This window comes from Amphiura filiformis, chromosome 19 (genome assembly GCF_039555335.1).
Source record: "Amphiura filiformis chromosome 19, Afil_fr2py, whole genome shotgun sequence".
NCBI lineage: Eukaryota > Metazoa > Echinodermata > Ophiuroidea > Amphilepidida > Amphiuridae > Amphiura > Amphiura filiformis.
In genome coordinates, this window is record NC_092646.1 from 15,269,851 (window position 1) to 15,291,909 (window position 22,059).

General features: G+C 34.4%; 1 protein-coding gene across 1 annotated transcript in view; it reads left to right on the top strand.

The window, feature by feature from the left end:
- The first annotated feature begins 1,279 nt into the window (after nucleotides 1-1,279).
- Nucleotides 1,280-22,059, top strand: part of LOC140140964 (glutamate receptor ionotropic, kainate 2-like) — a 215,599-nt gene continuing 194,819 nt past the window's right edge. The window contains 1 exon segment of the mRNA XM_072162732.1: nucleotides 1,280-1,429. Coding sequence (XP_072018833.1) covers nucleotides 1,342-1,429 — 88 coding nt within the window. The 5' untranslated portion in view covers nucleotides 1,280-1,341.

Consider the following 22,059-nt stretch of genomic DNA (forward strand, 5'->3'; position numbering starts at 1 on the left):
ACAACATGTTTGGCAAACAATGTGTGCAACTAATATTATATTAACGTTTTTATGCCCTTTAAAAACCGACATTTAATATTGCTAACATGACTAAAATGTTTTTACCAAAACCAAAACCCAAAATATAACCTGGTTAAAACGTTGTTCAAACGTTTTGTGTTTACTGGGTAGTTATCCGTGCAATGTTTTTCTTTATAATCTTGCACAATGATCACCTTTGTTACATATTTTGAGATGTCAAAGTTGAAACTTCCTCTGGAAGTATTTCCAAAACCTTCCACAGGGGGAGTGTGGTATTTAAACGGAATGCCCTATTTTAGTCTCGGTTCTTCACCATGATCGTCGTTCTACTTTACTTAACATAGTTGAACTACGAAAATGCTAATATTATTACAAAGGTCAAAATATTATTTGCCTGATAAGTATTCCAAATGATTTAGTCCATATTAATTAACACGACGTCTCTTAAGGTCCTTTATTACGAGAACAGCGCCGCGTACGATAGTCCCATTGCATATGCAGCGCAATCTAGCAAAGCAGAATTTCGTTACCACGAGAGAGAGATGGAGCAAATAACCCGTGCATACACTCGCATACAACACACTAACTCCTAGTATTTCATCTTTCCTTTTTTCAATCCATCTACCATGGTTTGATCGATGCATCCGCATCAGCAGCTCAACTGTTTGTCCTTTTACCCGGCGAGTTAAACCACTATTACCGCAGTCGCATACCTGCAACGATCAATTTTACCAACCTAAGGGTCTTCTATTATAGTTCATCACGACTAACACATTGTATTTTTTAACTTGTGTGGTGTGTTATGATCCTTTGACAGACACTTCGCAATACCGACTAACGAACGGACGGATTTGGTGTACGTTTACTTTCTCCAATGTATCGTAAATAAATGACTTCCAGAAGGACACGCTTTTATCTGCTGATGGAGATGAGAACTTGAGGAGCAAATTTAGGATATCTTCGTCAATCTAAGGATATTTTACAGGAATTCGTTATCTTCACATCGTCTGCGAGTCGGAAAACTCTTTTCGTGGAACGTGAACTATGTCATTAACTAAAGATTTGTGGTGTAGTCAATTAGAAAGACAAAGTAGATACTGTCAGTACCATCATCAGTAATTATTATCATATTTTTAAGCAGCTTTTTTATATTCTCTTGACAATATATTGGAATAAAAAATATAACTGGATCAACTTCGAGGCCTTATTTGGGGCCATTTTTTGTATCAGCGTTTATCAACTCGCTTGTGAGGTTCCGATAGTTGGAATTAGCATTGCTCTAGTATTCATCGCTTACAACAAAAGTGATTTATAACAAATATGGAATATTTGCATGGATATTTAGTGATTTGTCTATCATTTTGCTGTCTAACTGTGTGGAGTTTACCATCTTCAACTATACGGCTAGGTAAGTTAAAACTCTTGTAAATATATCGCTAGTATTAATAGCATTATATCTGAGTCGATATACCGACTTTTTTGTTACTTCTGCTTGAATTGTTAGAAGCACCTACTTCGATCCAATCGGAATGATTTCAGATAATATCTACTTCTATCTCAGCATGGTTTCAGATATATTTGTATCTACTTCGAATATTCAAATAAGCCGTTTTCAAATATAAGCCGGTGAATCAACTTAGTAACTGCTATATGCAAATGAACCCGTTATACAAATCAACCGGGTAAATCAACTGAACTGTTATATGCAAATCAATGGTGATAATCAACAGAAGAAACAATCAACAGGGTCGTACATATATACATTCCACTCATCTGATATACCACTATCAAATTATTTCAGATATGTCACCGTTGATAAGAATATTCAATTAATACAGACCATTAACTGCAACGCCTGGCCAGTAAGAGTAGTTAAATGCTTGTTGAATTACGTGTTTGTATAACTTGCACCTGTTTACAGCACTAGGGTTTAAATTAATGTTAGGATTTAGTCAAGTCAGTCAGAGGAGTGCAGTTTTTTCATATTCTTTTCTTTTAATTATTCTTAATTGAAAAAAACCTGGAATGTTCTACTGAGATGGATATGAATGTAATATACGCAAGCTTTGATTAGAACAGGCCTCGCTATTCAAAGCAATAATCAACAGTCACACACACCCCAAAAAATAAAAAACAAAAGGTACAATTTTAATATTAAAATCATCTCATGACGGAAATAAGCTATTCCGGCTACAATCAATTTACCCCCAATGGAAGACATGACCTTAATCTTCCACGCAGGGAGTGTGAATTTCAAATAGGGTTACCTGAATGAGTGACTTCATTTGAAATCTACACCCCCTGTGTTGGAGATTAAGGTCATGTCTTCCATAGGGGTGTATGGATTCTAACTGGAACAGCTCAATGTTGTCGCAAGAACGTCATCTACAGTTATGCATGAGAAAGCATGTTTAAAACGTTGCCAGTGCACATCTGACACCAAAACATTTTGTATACGAGGCGTGTTAGTAAGGTGTTACCTTACCAGGGTCCCAAACGCTAATATATTCAGAGAAAATACACATAGTGATTATAGAAAGTCTCGGAGGAGCTGCTTATTTTAAAGTCAACCATAGGGCCTAGTTACTGGATTAATGCTAATTCAAATATAATATCTCGGAGAGTTCTTATACCCACCGAGTAAGTCTCTCCGGTCCAACTAATTTGTACTATGCGAACTCAGTAATATGATTCAATAATGATATGTTTTGGATTTTTTTTTCATCACCATCGTCATCATCATCATCACCATCATCATCATCATCATCATCATCATTAGCATCATCGTCATCTTCATCACCATCATCTTTAAAATCATCGTCAGCAGCAGGAACATATTATTATTGTTATTGTTATTATTATTATTATTATTATTTTTATTATTATTATTTTTATTATTATTATTATTATTAGTGTTATTATTATTATTATTATTATTATTATTATTATTATTATTATTATTATTATTATTATTGTGTCTTGTGTTTTTCAACAACATTCTTTACCTTTTCAAAGCAACAAGCTGCTATCCAAGTAACTGGCCTTGTATCCACCGTTTTATGACGAATGAACAGTGCGCATTGTTTATTGTATATACCCAGTTTTATAATATGAACGATCATATTTCTCAAATTTTAATCAATTTTACCCAATTAACATTTTACATAATGTGGCAAATATTGTTCTGAGGTAAATTTTACTTAATTATTATGAGGTTCTATACTTACCGGTTTCATCATTATGAAAATCCATTCACATTAGTCAGAAATGCTACATTCCTTGTACATACTATGTGTACAAGGAATGTAGCATTAAAATGGTAAAGGATTTTTAGGACACCCTTTACTTTGCATTTTTATTATTAGTTTTATTTTTGACCATATTTATTAGGTTGGACGTTGTGGTCCAGTCAACCCTATCAATTTATATAATATATATTATTTACTATTGCTTTTTTCACTATAAATAATGAACATTTGACTCCGATATGTAAAACAATATAATTCCTGCTTATCAACCTAATTGCCTCTACGTTCTCTTCTGAATAAAACATCAATACAAAAAGTAACACTCAAAATCATCTTCAGAATTTTTTTGATTTTATCCTCGCAGAGTATGCAATAATTGATCTGTGATCTTTCATGTTGCAGTAATATTGATATACTTAACACACTTATGAAGGTTACTTAACCAATTAGTTTTAACCCCCTTGAGACCTATATGTACTGCCTTTCATACATCCTTTTTGGATGGCTAATTGTGTAATATATTCATCTGAATGACCAATTAAAATACAGCTTCTAAATATTTCAGCTCAATCCTCTTCAACCCTACCATTAATACCATGTTTTTGATTGGCTTAATAAATCATAGTAGTCTTCTTGTAACCAATTAGCAGGTAGTACTCATACGGTTAAATAGAAAGTAGCTTATTAACCAATCGGTTTTTAAAGATCTAATACATTTGCTTGACGTTTGGATAAAGTCAGGTTATTCCCAGCGTACCGAGTATCCATCCACTGAGGAAGGCCACTCCGTGACTAGACTATGTTCTAATGCTCTCTACACCGTAGAGTTGCACAAACTGCATCCCACCACATTAAGATGTGAGTAAGTGGTCCCGTCTCTACTTGCGTTACGTCATCCTGTCCTCCCGTGTGATGGAGAATAATTATTAAAATAACTTGACATTTCGGTATCATCTCTTCTTATTTTATAGACTCTGGTCTCTTTAGGGACTAATTCTTTTCACATATTTCTGAAAAACAAAGTATTTAATGTAATACTAGGTTGTGGTGTTTTCATAAGTGAATTGCGGATGCAGCAAATAGCGCACCACGCGTAAGTGATATGATAAATACTTCTTTTTGATATATAGACTTCCGTATTTGTTTAGTTTACTTGGTTTATTATGAAAATAAATAATGCATCAGTGATTTGATGGAAGTGGTCGTAAAATAAGTGATACAATATAATAGGTTATTGCAGTTTAAATCCATACACACCCAATGGAAGACATTACCCTAATCATCCACACAGGGAGTGTGAACTTCAAATGAAGTTACTGAATGGGTGACTCCGTTTGCAATCTACACCCCCTGTGCGGGGGATTAAGTTCATGTCTTCTAGATGGGGTAGATGGATTTTAATCGAAACAGCCCAGTATTTGTTTTGCTTAAAGTATTGACATTACCTTGCAGTTGTTATAGACCGTATGCAATAAACAAACCGGAACGGTATAACAATTGAAATGGCAGCCATGTTGGAGGAGAGTTCTATTATAGCTTAAGATGACAGAGGGACAGGTCTCTAGATCGATTCCACAACTATTCATATTACCTATTGTATTATTATGCGAATTGGTCCGTGGTACCTTATGGAGGATAGAATTGTATTCATATGACTCTGTCATGAGTGACGTCGTATTGAATACCCTCTATTGCTTAGAAAAACAACATCTAAGATATCACAGAATTAGTAGAAAAATATGAATTATCAAGGATTTTATTTCTGACAAAAAACCTTAATGATTACGATGTACCGTATATTCTTGTACGGTATATAATAAGCCGTAGGGCTCAAAAGTTGTAAAACAAAAATGCTGAAGTATTTTATCATTCTGATTGTTTAGGACGATTGCACGAAATGTCATTAATTCAAATCGTCCTCCAGAAGACATGGAGTACACAAGAATCAAATACCACTTTAACAGGTGATTGGTATTGTACTCCATGGATTTGCAAATCTTCTGGATGACGATTTGAACTAATGGCCTTCCGTGCAACCACCCTATACATGATACCACAGAATAAAAATGCCTTTAACTTAAAAAAGATACATAACCTCCATGACTATAAAAGAGGGGATGACAACATTTAATGAGGTGTTCCTAACATCTTTATTCTTTGACATGTCATACCAATTAAGTTGGCCTGTCACATCTTGACAAAAACATGTTTTGTGTCTGCCCTGCTTGGGATTATAACATGTTCAAAGGGCAAATTATAGATCTAAATATAACTATTGCAGTCTTAATAATAGTTCATTTAAAACTAATTAAGAATGCTTTACCATTATGATCATGTTGTTTTGATGAGGAAATTCGTGATCAAATGTTAAAATTTTATTCCGGGGAATAATAATTTTATAATATAGGCTAACATATATTGTATGCCAACCAAAATGAAGATCTAAAGTTCCTGGTCATGCTCATATTTACATCCAACTGACCAGTCGTACCAATAACAGCCAATAACCGATCGAATTGCAACGTTCTTTTCCCAATACCAATCAGCACCGCTTTAGAAAACAAGCTTGCCCAAGAATCAATAATCAATATACCTTAAATACAGACAGATGAGGCTTCTTATTACTAAACATCCAACCCAGTGATACCTTCATCAATTATGCATAATAGGCCTGTACAGTGTTTTGAGGAGGTACCATTTCAGTATACTATTGTGAGGAGTACTTAAGTGTACAGATAATGTACTTAAAACAGGTGGGATCTCAAAAGCCTAGTCTATTTTGTCAATACAACATAAGACGTCCCAGCTTTAAAAGCACTTAGTAGTAGCTACTTCAAATACAAAATCAAGGCAATAGAAAAGCATGAATACATTGATGTTTGTATCTCCATAGACGGTCACGGAATTTTAAATCTTCAACTATCGTATTGCATTAAGGAGATACGTAAGCGATCAAATACAAGGTTGCATTATGTCTCTAGCATTGTTGAAATAGCTTAGGATGAATTAACATGAAATCTTAAAGTAATCAGGTATTTCTTAATGTCTTCAATGCTGATTAAGTTCACAAGTCAGCGGATTTATAAATGCACTTTATAAAATCGTGTCATGACAAGTGTGTTGATTTAGACAGGTCTTCCACTTTAAACATTTAAAACCTGAACACAGGTGTCAAATTCAAAAGCATCTTCTGTTTAATTCCTAAACCTAAACTCTCAAAACTCTAAACGTTGTAGGATAGTCTTTCAATCTCTAGACGCGCAAACGCGGTACGTAAACTCACGATGTCACGTTCCCAATTAGCACCAATCTAGAATGACACCAACATTAGTTAACATCATGTGCACGTACGTCCGCGTTCATGTTCGTTCACTTAGTGTCGTCTGCTCTGTTTGCAGTGCACGCAAAGAAAGTTAACATTTCTTTTTCTAATTACTTCGAATCTGCCTTCAGAAGACACGATGCGGATTTCTTTTAGAATACCCTACCACTGTAGATTTTCAATGGGGGTCTTTTATGAACGACCCATACACATACACTGTGAATGTAAAAAATGGTAGGGTATTCTAAAAGATAGAGCTTGCATAAATCACAAAAGAAAACCCCAGTTGAAGTGATATTGATTAACTTATTTGCTTTGTACTTGTTATATGCATCATGTCTTCTGGAGGCAGATTTGAACTAATGACCTTTCGTGAAATAGCCCTAATATTGATAACATAATTAGTATAACAATAACCGGCCATTCACCTCGTTACGACATGGCCATGATACTTGGCTCATTCAAAATCCCTTAACCTTGGACAATGTGTGTAATTTGCCAGTGAAGCGTGCCAAATAAATAAAGATGAATAAGACAAAAACATTTCAAGTATTTGTTTCTCACTTTTTAGTCTTATCTTAATTGATTTTATTTAAGTCAACTCACAGTTAACCTTCAAGACACAGCATATGTTCACGCATCTGTATTTTGTCAATATAACCAGTGAAGATGAGACAAGTAATATGTAGACAGAGACTGATGCCGTCTCTGTTATATGTTTGCTGCAAGGTTTGAGTTTTTTTACATTATAGAATAGATTTTCAGTCTAAAAATACACACGTAAATGCTTGGTTACAGCCGATAGGCATGATAGGGAAAGAAAGAAAGAACAAACAGTTGACATTTTCTTATTTAGCATACAAAAACGAGTTTTTCTGCGTATTGCAATTACCATGATTACAAAATGGGGGAGAGGAGGGGAACAAGGAAATTGGTCTTAAAAATAAATAAGTAACGAATACATAAAGATATCGATAAATAGATAAATAAATAAATAGATAAATAAATAAATAAATAAATAAATAAATAAATAAATAAATAAATAAATAAATATAATAAATAAATAAATAAATAAATAATAAATAAATAAATAAATAAATAAATATAAATAAATAAATAAATAAATAAATAAATAAATAAATAAATAAATAAATAAATAAATAAATAAATATATAAATAAATAAATGAATATAAATAAATAAATAAATAAATAAATATATAAATAAATAAATAAATAAATGTATCTCCATAGACTGTCACAGAATTTCAAATCTTCAACTAAAGACGCAGCGTAATTGGTTGCTGACCTGAGCAATAAGGTTGGCCTTGTTGGCAGGACATTATACTCAAACTATTTTTTTTAAATTCGGTTTTGAATTATATCAGATTGCATTAAAAAAATACTTGAAGTAAGAGATCAAATACAATGTTGCAAATATAGCTTAGGATGAAATAAAATGTTATCTAAAAATAATCGGGTATTGTTAATGTCTTGTATATTGGTTAAGTTCAGACGTCAGTGGATTTATAAACGCACTTAAATAAAATCTTGACAAGTGTGTTGATTTAGACAAGTCTTCCGCTGACTTATACGAAACAAGCTAATAATATTCTTTCAAGTATCTGTAACTTACGTTTTAGTCTTATCTTAATTGATTTTATTTAAATCCATTTACAGTTAACCTTCAAAGGCAAAGCACATGTTCACACATCCGTATTTTGTTCAATATAATGTAGGCAAACTGATCGATATCGTTTCTGACTTCTCTTAAATGTTGCCGTAAGGTTTGCGTTTTTTACATACAAGGAAACAGAAGAGATTTTTCAGTCTAAAAATACACACGTAAAGCTCACATACAACCAAAGAGGGCAAGAAAGAACAGTATAATTTTTCTTATTTAACTGCAGCAGTTAACGAGTTTTCCTGCGTACATAATAATAATAATAAAAAGGAGGACGTCGAGGAGAGGGAACAAGAAAATGGAAATTGGTCTTGAAATAAATAAATAAAGAATAAAGAAATCATAAATAAAGTACCCATTTTGGGCGAGAAATGGCGAGGCTAGGCGAGAAAGGGCGTGGAAAGGCGAGGTAGCCTATTAAAAAAGGCGAGGTAGCCTATTAAAAAAGGCGAGGAATGGCGAGGTTAAGATAACTAAATTAAGTATTGCTCAGATCCTGGGCAAGTTTGGTGATAAAAAGCGAGGAATGGCGAGAAATGACGAGGAAAGGCAAGGTACATCCAGCACATCCAGACCTGCTACAGACATTTTGTCATGTAAGAGTGACTGAATTGGTCATAACCTTCCTGGGCTCTCTGTGGCTCTCTGGCTGAGTGTAATAAAATTGGTTATGACCAATTGAGTCAACGAGATAACAATGGGTGTTAATTGGGTGCTACTTATATTCCAGACAAAATGTCTGTGGTTGGATGTCTGGATGTGCTGGATGTACCTTGCCTTTCCTCGCCATTCCTCGTCAAACTTACCCAGGATCTAAGCAATACATATACTTAATTTAGTTATCTTAACCTCGCCATTCCTTGCTTTTTTAATAGGCTACCTCGCCTTTCCTCGCCCTTCCTCGCCTAGCCTCGCCATTTCTCGCCAAAGATGGGTACTTTCTCGCCTTTGTGGGTACCTAGTGTAAACGTGTTTAAAAATAATTATGTTTGTGGTTTCAAACATTTAAAGATGTGATGTGCTAATGGGGTAAATTGACATAATATGTTTAAGACTAAACATATGTTCCTAAATTGGTGTTTAGATTTTAAATTGGTGTTTAGATTTTAAACATGTCTAGAAATCGATTCCAAGAAGAGTATTGGACTGGAAAGTTTCATCCCTATCTTAACAGTGTATGTAGTCACGTTTATATTGTTAAATAATTCTGCCAGCGATCTCCCTCATTTCCGTGTTGATGACTGGTGTTAATAATGTATAAAGACGGCTAACTCGCCAGATAGGTAGTTAAGTTAGCTAGCTACAGTCACTATGGACCTCAATGGCCTCATCCCAATGGCATAGCCCAATAACCTCAATTAAACAATCATAGTGCAAAATTTGACCTCAAGTTTTTGAGTATGAGTTTTTGTACCAAAATTGTCAAAGGTCATTTAATGAATGTGCAACTGTATTATGGTTAATGAACTGTGCCCTGATAGATGGGCATGTTGTGGATCCTAGCGAGTGAGTCTATGGACTGATGAGGAGCAGACACCTTGTATACACAGGTCAAGTATGTTTACGTGTTCAAGTAAAGGGCATCCTCAGGTCCAAAGCCCTTTTTAAATTGTGTCTTCTGTTCTATTTAATTCATGGAAATATTCCGGATAAACTGATAGATAAATCAGCTTAAGGTTAGCATATATTTTTAAACTGTTACGATTTGGTAGTTCACAACATCTTGTGAATGGTAGTGAGCTTTGGCAATAATTGTATTCCTCATTTCATAGCGAGTGTTTAGAATAATTCAAATATCACAGATATATTTTGTAGGTCAAGTGGTTCTTGAGTTATGTTGTCATCATCATCATCATCATCATCATCATCATCATCATCATCATCATCATCATTATCATCTTCTTCTTCTTCTTCTTCTTCTTCTTCTTCTTCTTAGTCGTCGTCGTCGTCATCATCGTCGTCATCACCATATTTTACCGTCATACAGCATGAAGTAACATCCGGGATACTCTCGAAAAACCATTTCACCCATTGTAGCAATTTTAACAAATAAGTAGATTTTCCTCACCCAGGATACACTCGCAAAATCACAATATCATCAATTTACAGTCGTTTATATTTAGGGGAGTATTGATTTCAAATGGAATAAGCACATTAGCCAACTCAAATTTGAAACTTACCCTCCCTCTGTTGAAGATACAGGTTGAATCTTTCACAGAGGGTGTATGGAACTCATATGGATCTGCATAATTTGTTCATATGAAAATAATGCTTACCCTGTGGAAGATATTGATCAAATCTTCCACAGGGCGGCATAGTGTGGATTTTAAATGGATTAGCCGGAATGATACTTTTGCTTTCATTATATAATGTTTTAGCAATCATGCTTTATCAAATATAGGTTAAATTATGAAACGAGATCTCTCATAATTATTAATAGTAAATTTAATAAAAACATTTATCGCCAAATCGACAAGCTATATTATCAGAATAAAATTGTAATTACATGTTGAATGCTAAATGGGCTTCGCCACAATTTGACATGAGACATGCTTGATCGGTGTTCATAAAACTCAATTGACATGATGAATGTTTAATGAATCTCGCTATATTTACCATGTTGTTTTTTACGCGATGACTGCTTACTGCAGGCTGTATCAAAATGATTGGTATCTATCAGTTTCCATTGGTTATGGACAAGACTGCCTCATTAAAATGCAACATAAAATCCACCAATTTGTGTTCAATTAATGTGATACAAATGTAAAGGTAAAGGAGTCGAATCCGCATTTTTACAGGACGGAGTGCCCGTCTCTCTTTCGTTAGCGATTAGACTGGACTCCACCATGAAATGTTGCTGGGGTAGGGGTCACCACACCTCCTCCACCATGTCCACGACGAGTCTGTTAGTGTTACCTTCCCAGCATTTGAGAATGCCGGTATCCATTTATACACCTGGGTGGAAGAGTAATCGAGATAAAGTGCCTTACTCAAGGACACAACACGATGGCGTGATTGTAGCCATTTGAAGAGGATCCTACGATGTTGCATTTGGAATAAGTAGGCGTTTCAGTAAATACCTGTCCAAAACCAATGGGTTCCGATCATTTTGATAAGCCTGTATAATAGACACGATATACCGCTTATCAAATCACAATTATCACAAGGACTTCCTATGAAAGACAGAGATAAAAAGACTTAATCGCGTCTGACGTCAGGGCAAAGGCGTGCCGTGATTGGTTGCCGACCTGCGCAGTACAGCATTTTCAGTCTAGTTGTCAGAATTTCAGACGCGAACTAGACTTTTTATCTCTGTCTTTAATAATAGTCTCCGTTAATTCCAATTATCAAAAATAATGTTAATCAATCGAACCATATCGATACCTGATACCGTCTCAATGCCACATCGATACAATTACAAAAACGTAGCTGCCGACATTTCGTAAAATTTTCAATAATTATAGGGTTGTCATGGTAATTAGTCATTGGTAGCTCGTGATTGTCTGACCTCACTCTGCAGATAATCTCAGGTCAACCTGTTACAGTATATACTGAATGCATTATTCAATTCTGATTTATGCAAATTTATTTAATAAATACCTGCATATTTTCTAAATAAAAAATTACAGCAGTTTATGGTCCAGTAGATCAGTACTTTTAGTATCTGCATTTAGCACCGCTTTATCCGTATATAGCGAATACAAATGATGTATAAATTTTGCAAGATATGATAAAAACAGGCGTCATAATTCCGGCATAATTCTAAGCAAGGTAGGGTTAGAAATGTAAAAGCCTTCAGAGGCTCATCAGTAATTGTCTCCAACACATGCATAAACACATTTTTGCTAACATACATACATACATAACGTGTTTACGCTCATGATCATTTGCATTCACACGTATGATAAAATGTAGCAGAACTTGATGGAAATCACATGCCGAGCGAGGAACTGAATACTTAAGGCTACTTCATGGTTGTACATGTGTATTCAACAACTAAGTTCTTGTCGATGTGTATGATTAATTGGGTTCCAGGAATTAAGTAGAGTGGGTAGAATACACAAATAATGAAAGTCTGGTAGCTCATATACCACATAGATGTTTTTTACATGCTTTTTTTACCACAAAAAAACATATACGGAGCCCGGGAAGTGACATGTATTTTTTTTAAATTTATCTCGAGATATTTTTTTAAATTTATCTCGAGATAATCTGATTATCTCGAGATAACGTGATTATATCATATCAAGATAATTATCTCGAGATAACCTCTGATTATCTCCAGACAATCAGGTTATCTCGATATACATTTTTAAAACAATTACATGTCACTTCCCGGGCTCCGTAAACATCCCATTTCTTGCTCATCATTTTCTTGAAATATCTTACAAGGATTTATAGATAATCACCTTGGGTTTCTATTACTAAGTGCCATATATTAGAATGTCTATCATATTATAAATTCATGATCCCTAAGTATAGACAAAAATACAACCAGATGTGAGCTTCAGCAATAATATTAATATACCCAATATTGCACACCCACGATTTACAACGTCATTAACTCCATTCAATGGTTTTATCAATCCAAATGAAATAAGTATTATATGTTTGATCTTTGAACTTTACAAATTATCTAACAAATCCCACCTGGAAGTTCACAGGGGAAACAACATAGCGGAACTCGGAGGAATTCATGTTCTTTGGAATGCACACGTGTCTTTTCCAACCGAGACGTGGAAACCTAAGCCGTCAAAAAGACGGAGTGGAATCTCTAATAAAAATAACCGCGCCAATGAAATTTCATTAAATAATAAAAGACATGTAAACACCATATATACATTTGACTTATCGCTAAAATGATTATATCTACAATGTATACCATTTTCCTGGGAGCATTTTGTTGCTGCAGCTGTTTCGGCGGACGTATACAATACCAATTTTATGCTTTAACACTTTTTGGCGCCAACCGGAAGTGGAAAAATATGACATTCTATTCTATTTTTCATCACTCTAAATTATATGCATAGTTAGAATTGAGTTGAAACTTCCCAGATCTAAAGTAGTTGTGGCTAAGTTTATAGTTTGATTATGCCTAAAACTAGATAAGATTTTATTTTTAAGTATTTTATTAGCCAGTATCCCTCGGGATTTGTTGTCGCGTGCAACGCGTTAAGACTGCGGTCTTGAAGACTTCATCCACGTGTCACACGAGCATCCAAAACACTCTCATATACCAGGAGACAGTTTGGTAACCCCAATATGTTTGCGTATTCACAGAATGACCTTTGAATGTGTAGGAGACAAAAACTCATACTCCATAACTTGAGGTCAACTTTTGAGCCATGACAGGTAATATAAGTTACCGAACCGTGCTTCTGTAGATAAGGCCAGCCATTATGGCTCATAGTGTCCGTCTGCACCGTGCTGTTTCAGTGGGAAAACTGTTGATGAGAAAACGCGGGAGATAAGAAAGATATGTTATGTATGTCAGAAGTCAAAAAGAAAAGGATAAGAAACTATACATGGTAGCGCCAATTTGTACTGATTCAAACGCTGGCCGGTCTTGACTTGTATAAATGCAAACACGGAGAGTACTCGTGTAATTACACAATCATTATTGCGTGCTGTAAGACAAATAATCTATCTCCGTTTCAGTCTGTGATTAAATGTCGGCTTCTGATTTGTCTATTGATATATGTATCCATAGACCTATCTGCCCCAATGGTTTCCCATGTGAGATGTTGAGACTGATTTCAAACCGCGACTTTGATACTTAAAGACCAATTCAGTGATCCCAGCGCAAGTGTAAAAAAATCAAACTTGTTTATAAAGTGCTTAAAAGTGACGGATAAGTCATTCACATTGTCATTTGGTATTTTTGAAATGAAATATTTGGCAAAATACGAAGAAAACAGCAGTACTGACGAAGTTGAAGCCCCATTCAAATACATGTAGCTAATTTAGATACTGTCAGTATCTAAATTACAGATTCGTGTAAAATGACGTATTTTGTCTTAAATAGACGGCTTTCGGCTGAACCACTCGCAGGCTATGTTAGCCCATCTATGACAATGACAAAATGATTTTTACGATCGTCCGGATGAGCAAATAACTGAATGGGCCTTTAAACAGTTGAATATCAATATTGGACAATATCAACAAAGTATACATCTTCTTATTCTTCTGATACTAAAAATTGAATTCTATAATCTGTAAGGTACAAGTGTTGTTGAACAGATTTGACAAATTCTTGAACTAAATTGAATTATTACCATTACCATTTATGAAGATAGCTGTTTGATTGAAAGCATTTTGTCATAATTAGAGTACGAAGAACGGGCTGTAGGCAATGCCAAAATAGTGCATAAATTGGTGTCGAACAACGTATTAGTATTAAGTACAAATTAATGTCTAAATTCTGCCTAAAGGATAATTAACCTATTAAGGTTTTGAGATATATTTGTGAATGATGAAATACTTAGAACCGTAACAATTAATCGCTAATAACGAAACATTATTTCCTCAACATCCATATAAGTCCTCACATGGTGCTCCCATAGGGTCTATACTACGTATACTGATGCCTCATACATCGTTTCATATCTATACAACTGACTCTGAAGCACAGATTTAATTAGTCACAATAAGTCAGAATTAATTCACTCATCTTAAGTGCACATAAGCAACGTGTTTTCCTCGTATATATCATAAGACAAACACTGCGGTATAAGCTCATGAATATACAATTGGATTGTGCGATTTCTATCAAAAATTGACATTATTGTATTCATCATGCATGCAGAAAACGTACTAATTTAATTTTCTTCATTCCTTCTGCTTTAATTTATGACTTGCTTTAAAACAATTCAGCATTATATCTCTCCAAGAAGGTTATTAAGTCATACAGAAATGCTAGTAGTTGAATAATACCAAGAAGTATGGTATAATATTTCTCTCAAATCACAGATTTAGTGGCAATTATCATTGAATATATTCTTCTTAAATAATTTAATTGCCCGAGAGAAGTACTTGCAATAATGATTAGAATATGCATGTTCCAATTATATTAGTCACAATTAGGTTACTGGATGTGTCACGAAGACATTCATTTTTATCCAAGTATTATCTCACTAATTCACAGTGCAAACAACGTTGTATTATGCATAAGACTATATGGATAAGGAAGCCACTTTAAAACGCAGAGCGTCATCGTCGCAATGGAGTATACATGTTGAACATCATTATGTACAGTTTCGTTGCATTTTAAAATAATTATTCTTCAAATAGGTAAATTGAAATACCCCAGTTAAGTCAGAAGTACTCGTGCTCATCTTCAAGCATGATAGACGACCACTTCTAGTGAATTTGGATATTTTGAGTAAACCATCACCACAGAGTTCTTTATTTAACTGTCGTCTGCAACCTGGTGTACACTGAGTCTACACAACGTGATGGCAAATACAAAATCATATCCCTGATCAGTTTAACTCAAGTTTGCACAAAATAAAATGAAATTCAGCGGCAATCACATGTACAACTCTCCATCTACAAATGGAGTATCCAAGAGCCCCGTTCAGCATATCCCCAATTTCAATTTTTATTTCAAACCATGATTTTGATACACTGCAAAAAATATTTTACTGAACATTGAGTAAAAAGGTCAAAACTCAACAGTTGAGTAAAGAATTGCACAAAATATTTTGCTCAACATTGAGTAAAAAATTACTCAACATTGAGCTCATATTGAGTAATTGTTTACTCATTTGTTGAGTTGTAACCTATATGAGCTCAATGTTGAGTAATTTTTTACTCAACTGTTTAGTTGTGGCCTTTTTACTCAATGTTGAGTAAAAAAAAATGTGCAGTGTACCTAATAATTGAATATCAATATTGGACAACAAAGTATACATCTTCTTACTCTTCTGATACTAAAATTTAAAACTATTATTATGTATCTGTAAGGTACAATAATTTTACAAGCGTTGTTGAACAGATTTGACAAATTCTTGAACTAAATTGAATTATTACCATTATGAAGATAAATTAGCTGTTTGATTGAAAGCATTTTGTCATAATTAGAGTACGAAGAATGGGCTGTAGGCAATGCTAAAATAGTGCATAAATTGGTGTAGAAAAACGTATTAGTATTAAGTACAAATTAATGTCTAAATTCTGCCTAAAGGATAATTAACCTATTAAGGTTTCAAGAGATATTTGTAAATGATGAAATATTTAGAACGGTAACAATTAATCGCTAATAACGAAACATTATTTCCTCAACATCCATATAAGTCCTCACATGGTGCTGCTCCCATAGGGTCTATACTGCGTATACTGATATCTTATACATCCTTTCACATCTTGTACAACTGACTCTGAAGCACAGATTTAATTAGTCACAATAAGTCAGATTTAATTCACTCATCTTAAGTGCACATAAGCAACGTGTTTTCCTCCTTTATATAAAAGACAAATACTGCGGTATAAGCTCATGAATATACAATTGGATTTTGAGATTTCTATCAAAAATTGACATTATTGTATTCATCATGCATGCAGAAAACGTACTAATTTAATTTTCTTTATTCCTTCTACTTTAATTTATGACTTGCTTTAAAATAATTCAGCATTATATCTCTCCAAGAAGGTTATTAAGTCATACAGAAATGTTAATCGTTGAATAATACCAAGAAGTATGGTATAATATTTCTCTCAAATCTCAGATTTAGTGGCAATTATCATTGAATATATTCTTCTTAAATAATTTAATTGCCCGAGAGAAGTACTTACAATAATGATTAGAATATGGATGTTCCAATTATATTAGTCTAGTCACAATTAGGTTACTGAATGTGTCACGAAGCCATTCGGGTTTTTTTTCCAAGTATATTATCCCACTAATTCACAATGCAAACAACGTTGTAATATACATAGACTATATGGATAAGGAAGCCACTTTAAAACGCAGAGCGTCATCGTCGCAATGGAGTATACATGTTGAACATCATTATAATACAGTTTCGTGGCATTTTAAAATAATTATTCTTCAAATAGGTAAATTGAAATACTCCAGTTAAGTCAGAAGTACTCGTGCTCATCTTCAAGCATGATAGACGACCACTTCTAGTGAATTTGGATATTTTGAGTAAACCATCACCACAAAGTTCTTTATTTAACTGTCGTCTGCAACTCGGTGTACACTGAGTCTACACAACGTGATGGCAAATACAAAATCATATCCCTGATCAGTTTAACTCAAGTTTGCACATAATAAAATGAAATTCAGCGGCAATCACATGTACACACTCTCTATCACAAATGGAGTATCCAAGAGCCCCCTTCAGCATATCCACAATTTCGATCTTTATTTCTCAGCAAATCGTTATTCAGTGAGCAGAAACATTTACGGTAGTAGATAAATTTAGCACTATTTGTAACATTGTTTTAAGGGAAGAAAATTACCCTGCGTCTTAAACAATTATTGCTTTGCCGCCGCTTGCTGCAGTCGAATTTCTACCTACCTTCCTTCCTACCTGCGTAACACACGGCACTTGGGGAATATAATAATACCAAAGAGGCCCGCCCCAGGGCGCGCAAATGACAGTCTCGTCTAGAGTTACCTCCTCCCGAGACTACAAGCTCATCAATTTTGCAACACTTATATGAAAAATATTAATTGTATTCACTTTGATTAAAATTTTGTATATTGGGACTAAATATGGAAGCAGTTAATTACTATCTAGCTTCCTGCTCATGTTAATTTGTAGATTCGGGAAAAGCACTTTTCATCAAATTGACGTTTAGTGTTCTCTGATTATATTCTTATTTAGCTTATTTGATATGAAGCGGTTCAATTAGTGCTGTTCACAATTAGCTTTAGAGCGATTATTATGTATTTATGTATGAACTCTCATCTCTATACGATTTCGACAGGGCATTGTAGAATTAATGATAAGTATAAATTCTCGTTCCTGATCTTGTTTAGTTCTTGTGATTTTTGTGTGGTATTATGCGCTCCTTCCTCACAATTAGCTTTAGAACGGTTACTATGTATTTATGTATGAACTACTCTATATTCAATTTCGACAGGGCATTGGAGAAATAATGATAATTCTCGTTCCTGATCGCGTTTTACGGTTTTCGTTCTTGTGATTTTTGTGTGGTATAAATGCGCTCCTTCCTCAGGCATTGGACCTCATAACGCATTGAGCATCTTGAGGAATCTAATGACTAAGGATAAGAATTCATCTGATCTGGTGGGCTAAACACGATCCCCACTCTTTAACATGTTTAAATTCCCATTATTCAAAGAGTTAATCAATGCGAGTGTGACGAGGCACATATCCATTAAGATTAGATTAAAAATTCTTAATCCAATAGATGAAAATTTCAGTAATCTGAATAAGATCTGATTTCAAACCGCGACTTTGATACTTAAACAGTTTGAATATCAATATTGAACAGCAATATATACTCTTCTGATACTAAAAATTGAAAACTATAGGTACCGTATATCATGTATATGTAAGGTACAATTACAAGTGTTGTTGAACAGATTTGACAAATTCTTGAACTAAATTGAATTATTACCATTATGAAGATAGCTGTTTGATTGAAAGCATTTTGTCATAATTAGAGTACGAAGAATGGGCTGTCGGCAATGCCAAAATAGTGCATAAATTGGTGTAGAACAACGTATTAGTATTAAGTACAAATTAATGTCTAAATTCTGCCTAAAGGATAATTAACCTATTAAGGTTTTGAGAGATATTTGTAAATGGCGATATACTTAGAACTGTAGCAATTAATCGCTAATAACGAAATATTATTTCCTCAACATCCATATAAGTTCTCACATACTGCTCCCATAGGCTCTATACTACGTATACTGATGTCTCATATACATCCTTTCATATCACAACTGACTCTGAAGCACAGATTTAATTAGTCAGGATAAGTCAGAATTAATTCACTCATCTTAAGTGCACATAAGCAACGTGTTTTCCTCCTATATATATATAAGACAAACACTGCAGTATAAGCTCATGAATATACAATTGGATTTTGAGATTTCTATCAAAAATTGACATTATTGTATTCATCATGCATGCAGAAAACGTACTAATTTAATTTTCTTCATTCCTTCTGCTTTAATTTATGACTTGCTTTAAAACAATTCAGCATTATATCTCTCCAAGAAGGTTATTACGTCATACAGAAATGCTAGTCGTTGAATAATACCAAGAAGTATGGTATAATATTTCTCTTAAATCACAGATTTGGTGGCAATTATCATTGAATATATTCTTCTTAAATAATTTAATTGCCCGAGAGAAGTACTTGTAATAATGATTAGAATATGTATGTCCCAATTATATTAGTCACAATTAGGTTACTGAATGTGTCACGAAGACATTCATTTTTTTTTCAAGTATATTATCCCACTAATTCACAATGCAAACAACGTTGAAAATATACATAAGACTATATGGATTAGGAAGCCACTTTAAAACGCAGAGCGTCATCGTCGCAATGGAGTATACATGTTGAACATCATTATGTACAGTTTCGTGGCATTTTAAAATAATTATTCTTCAAATAGGTAAATTGAAATACTCCAGTTAAGTCAGAAGTACTCGTGCTCATCTTCAAGTATAATAGACGACCACTTCTAGTGAATTTGGATATTTTGAGTAAACCATCACCACAAAGCTCTTTATTTAACTGTCGTCTGCAACCTGGTGTACACTGAGTCTACACAATGTGATGGCAAGTACAAAATCATATCCCTGATCAGTTTAACTCAAGTTTGCACATAATAAAATGAAATTCAGCGGCAATCACATGTACACACTCTCTATCACAAATGGAGTATCAAAGAGCCCCCTTCAGCATATCCACAATTTCGATCTTTATTTCTCAGCAAATCGTTATTCAGTGAGCAGAAACATTTACGGTAGTGGATAAATTTAGCACTATTTGTAACATTGTTTTAAGGGAAGAAAATTACCCTGCGTCTTTAACAATTATTGCTTTGCCGCCGCTTGCTGCAGTCGAATTTCTACCTACCTTCCTTCCTACCTGCGTAACACACGGCACTTGGGGAATATAATAATACCAATGAGGCCCGCCCCAGGGCGCGCAAATGACAGTCTCGTCTAGAGTTACCACCTCCCGAGACTACAAGCTCATCAATTTTGCAACACTTATATGAAAAATATTAATTGTATTCACTTTGATTAAAATTTTGTATATTGGGACTAAATATGGAAGCAGTTAATTACTATCTAGCTTCCTGCTCATGTTAATTTGTAGATTCGGGAAAAGCACTTTTCATCAAATTGACGTTTAGTGTTCTCTGATTATATTCTTATTTAGCTTATATTTGACATGAAGCGGTTCAATTAGTGCTGTTCACAATTAGCTTTAGAAAGATTATTATGTATTTATGTATGAACTCTCATCTCTATATTCGATGTCGACAGGGCATTGTAGAATTAATGATAATTCTCGTTCCTGATCGCGTTTTAGTTCTTGTGATTTTTGTGTGGCATTATGCACTCCTTCCTCATAATTAGCTTTACAACGATTATTATGTATTTATGTATTTGTGTTTGAGCTCCTCTCTATTCGATTTCGGCAGGGCATTGTAGAATTAATGATAATTCTCGTTCCTGATCGCGTTTTAGTTCTTGTAATTTTGTGTGTGGTATAAATGCGCCCCTTCCTCAGGCATTGGACCTCATAATGCATTGAGCATCTTGAGAAATCTAATGACTAAGGATAAGAATTCATCTGATCTGGTGGGCTAATAAACAAGATCCCCACTCTTTAAATTCCCGATATTCAATCAATGAGAGTGCGACGAGGCACACATCCATTAAGATTAGATTAAAAATTCTTAATCCAATAGATGAAAATTTCATTAATCTGAATTAGATAAAAGGTTTAAAATTTTACAGATTGAAAGTAAATCAACTATATAGATTTTTAATTGGTAATCTTAATGGGCTATTCCATTTAAAATCCACACTACCCCTGTGGAAGATTTAGCTAAAGTCTTCCACAGAGGGAGTATGAGATTCAAATAGAATAGGCAAATGGGTAACTTCCATTTGAAATACTCACCCCAGTTGTGGAAGATATAGGTAAAGCCATAATACAGGGGGAGTATGGGTTTCAAAATGATTAACTCTGACCAATTACATTTGAAAAACTTACTCCCCTGTGGACGGTGTTTCTAAAATCTTCCACAGGGGTAGTGTAGATTTAAACTGGAATAGCCCAATGTGACCAGTCTACTGGCATGGCTACTACTAGCCATCTTTACAAGCCATCCGTGGCCGCGTGTTATTTACACGAATCGTTCGACTCATTTTGTTTCTATGGTGGACGACCTTCACTTTAAACAGACAGACAAACAGACAGACAAACAAACAAAATAACAGTTGCAGCTTACTTTGCATACAATCGCACTATCTTGATTACTTTGCACGCCAATTCCCTTCGCGTTAGGGAAGCAAACAAAATTGGTTTAATTGTCTGCGACCAAGAATTCCCAATTCAACGGGCCAAGTTTTGACAACCCTGGATAACCGAAGCAAGCCTCTTATGAAGCTTTGACTAAGTGCACAGCATTTGACATCGCGAACCCACGACATCGAGCAACATTGTACCTCGAGATTTTGGGAATCCACGACCTCGAGCTACATTGTTCTTCTAGATTATGAGAACCCACGACCTCCAGCTACATTGTACCTTGAGATTATGAGAACCCACGACA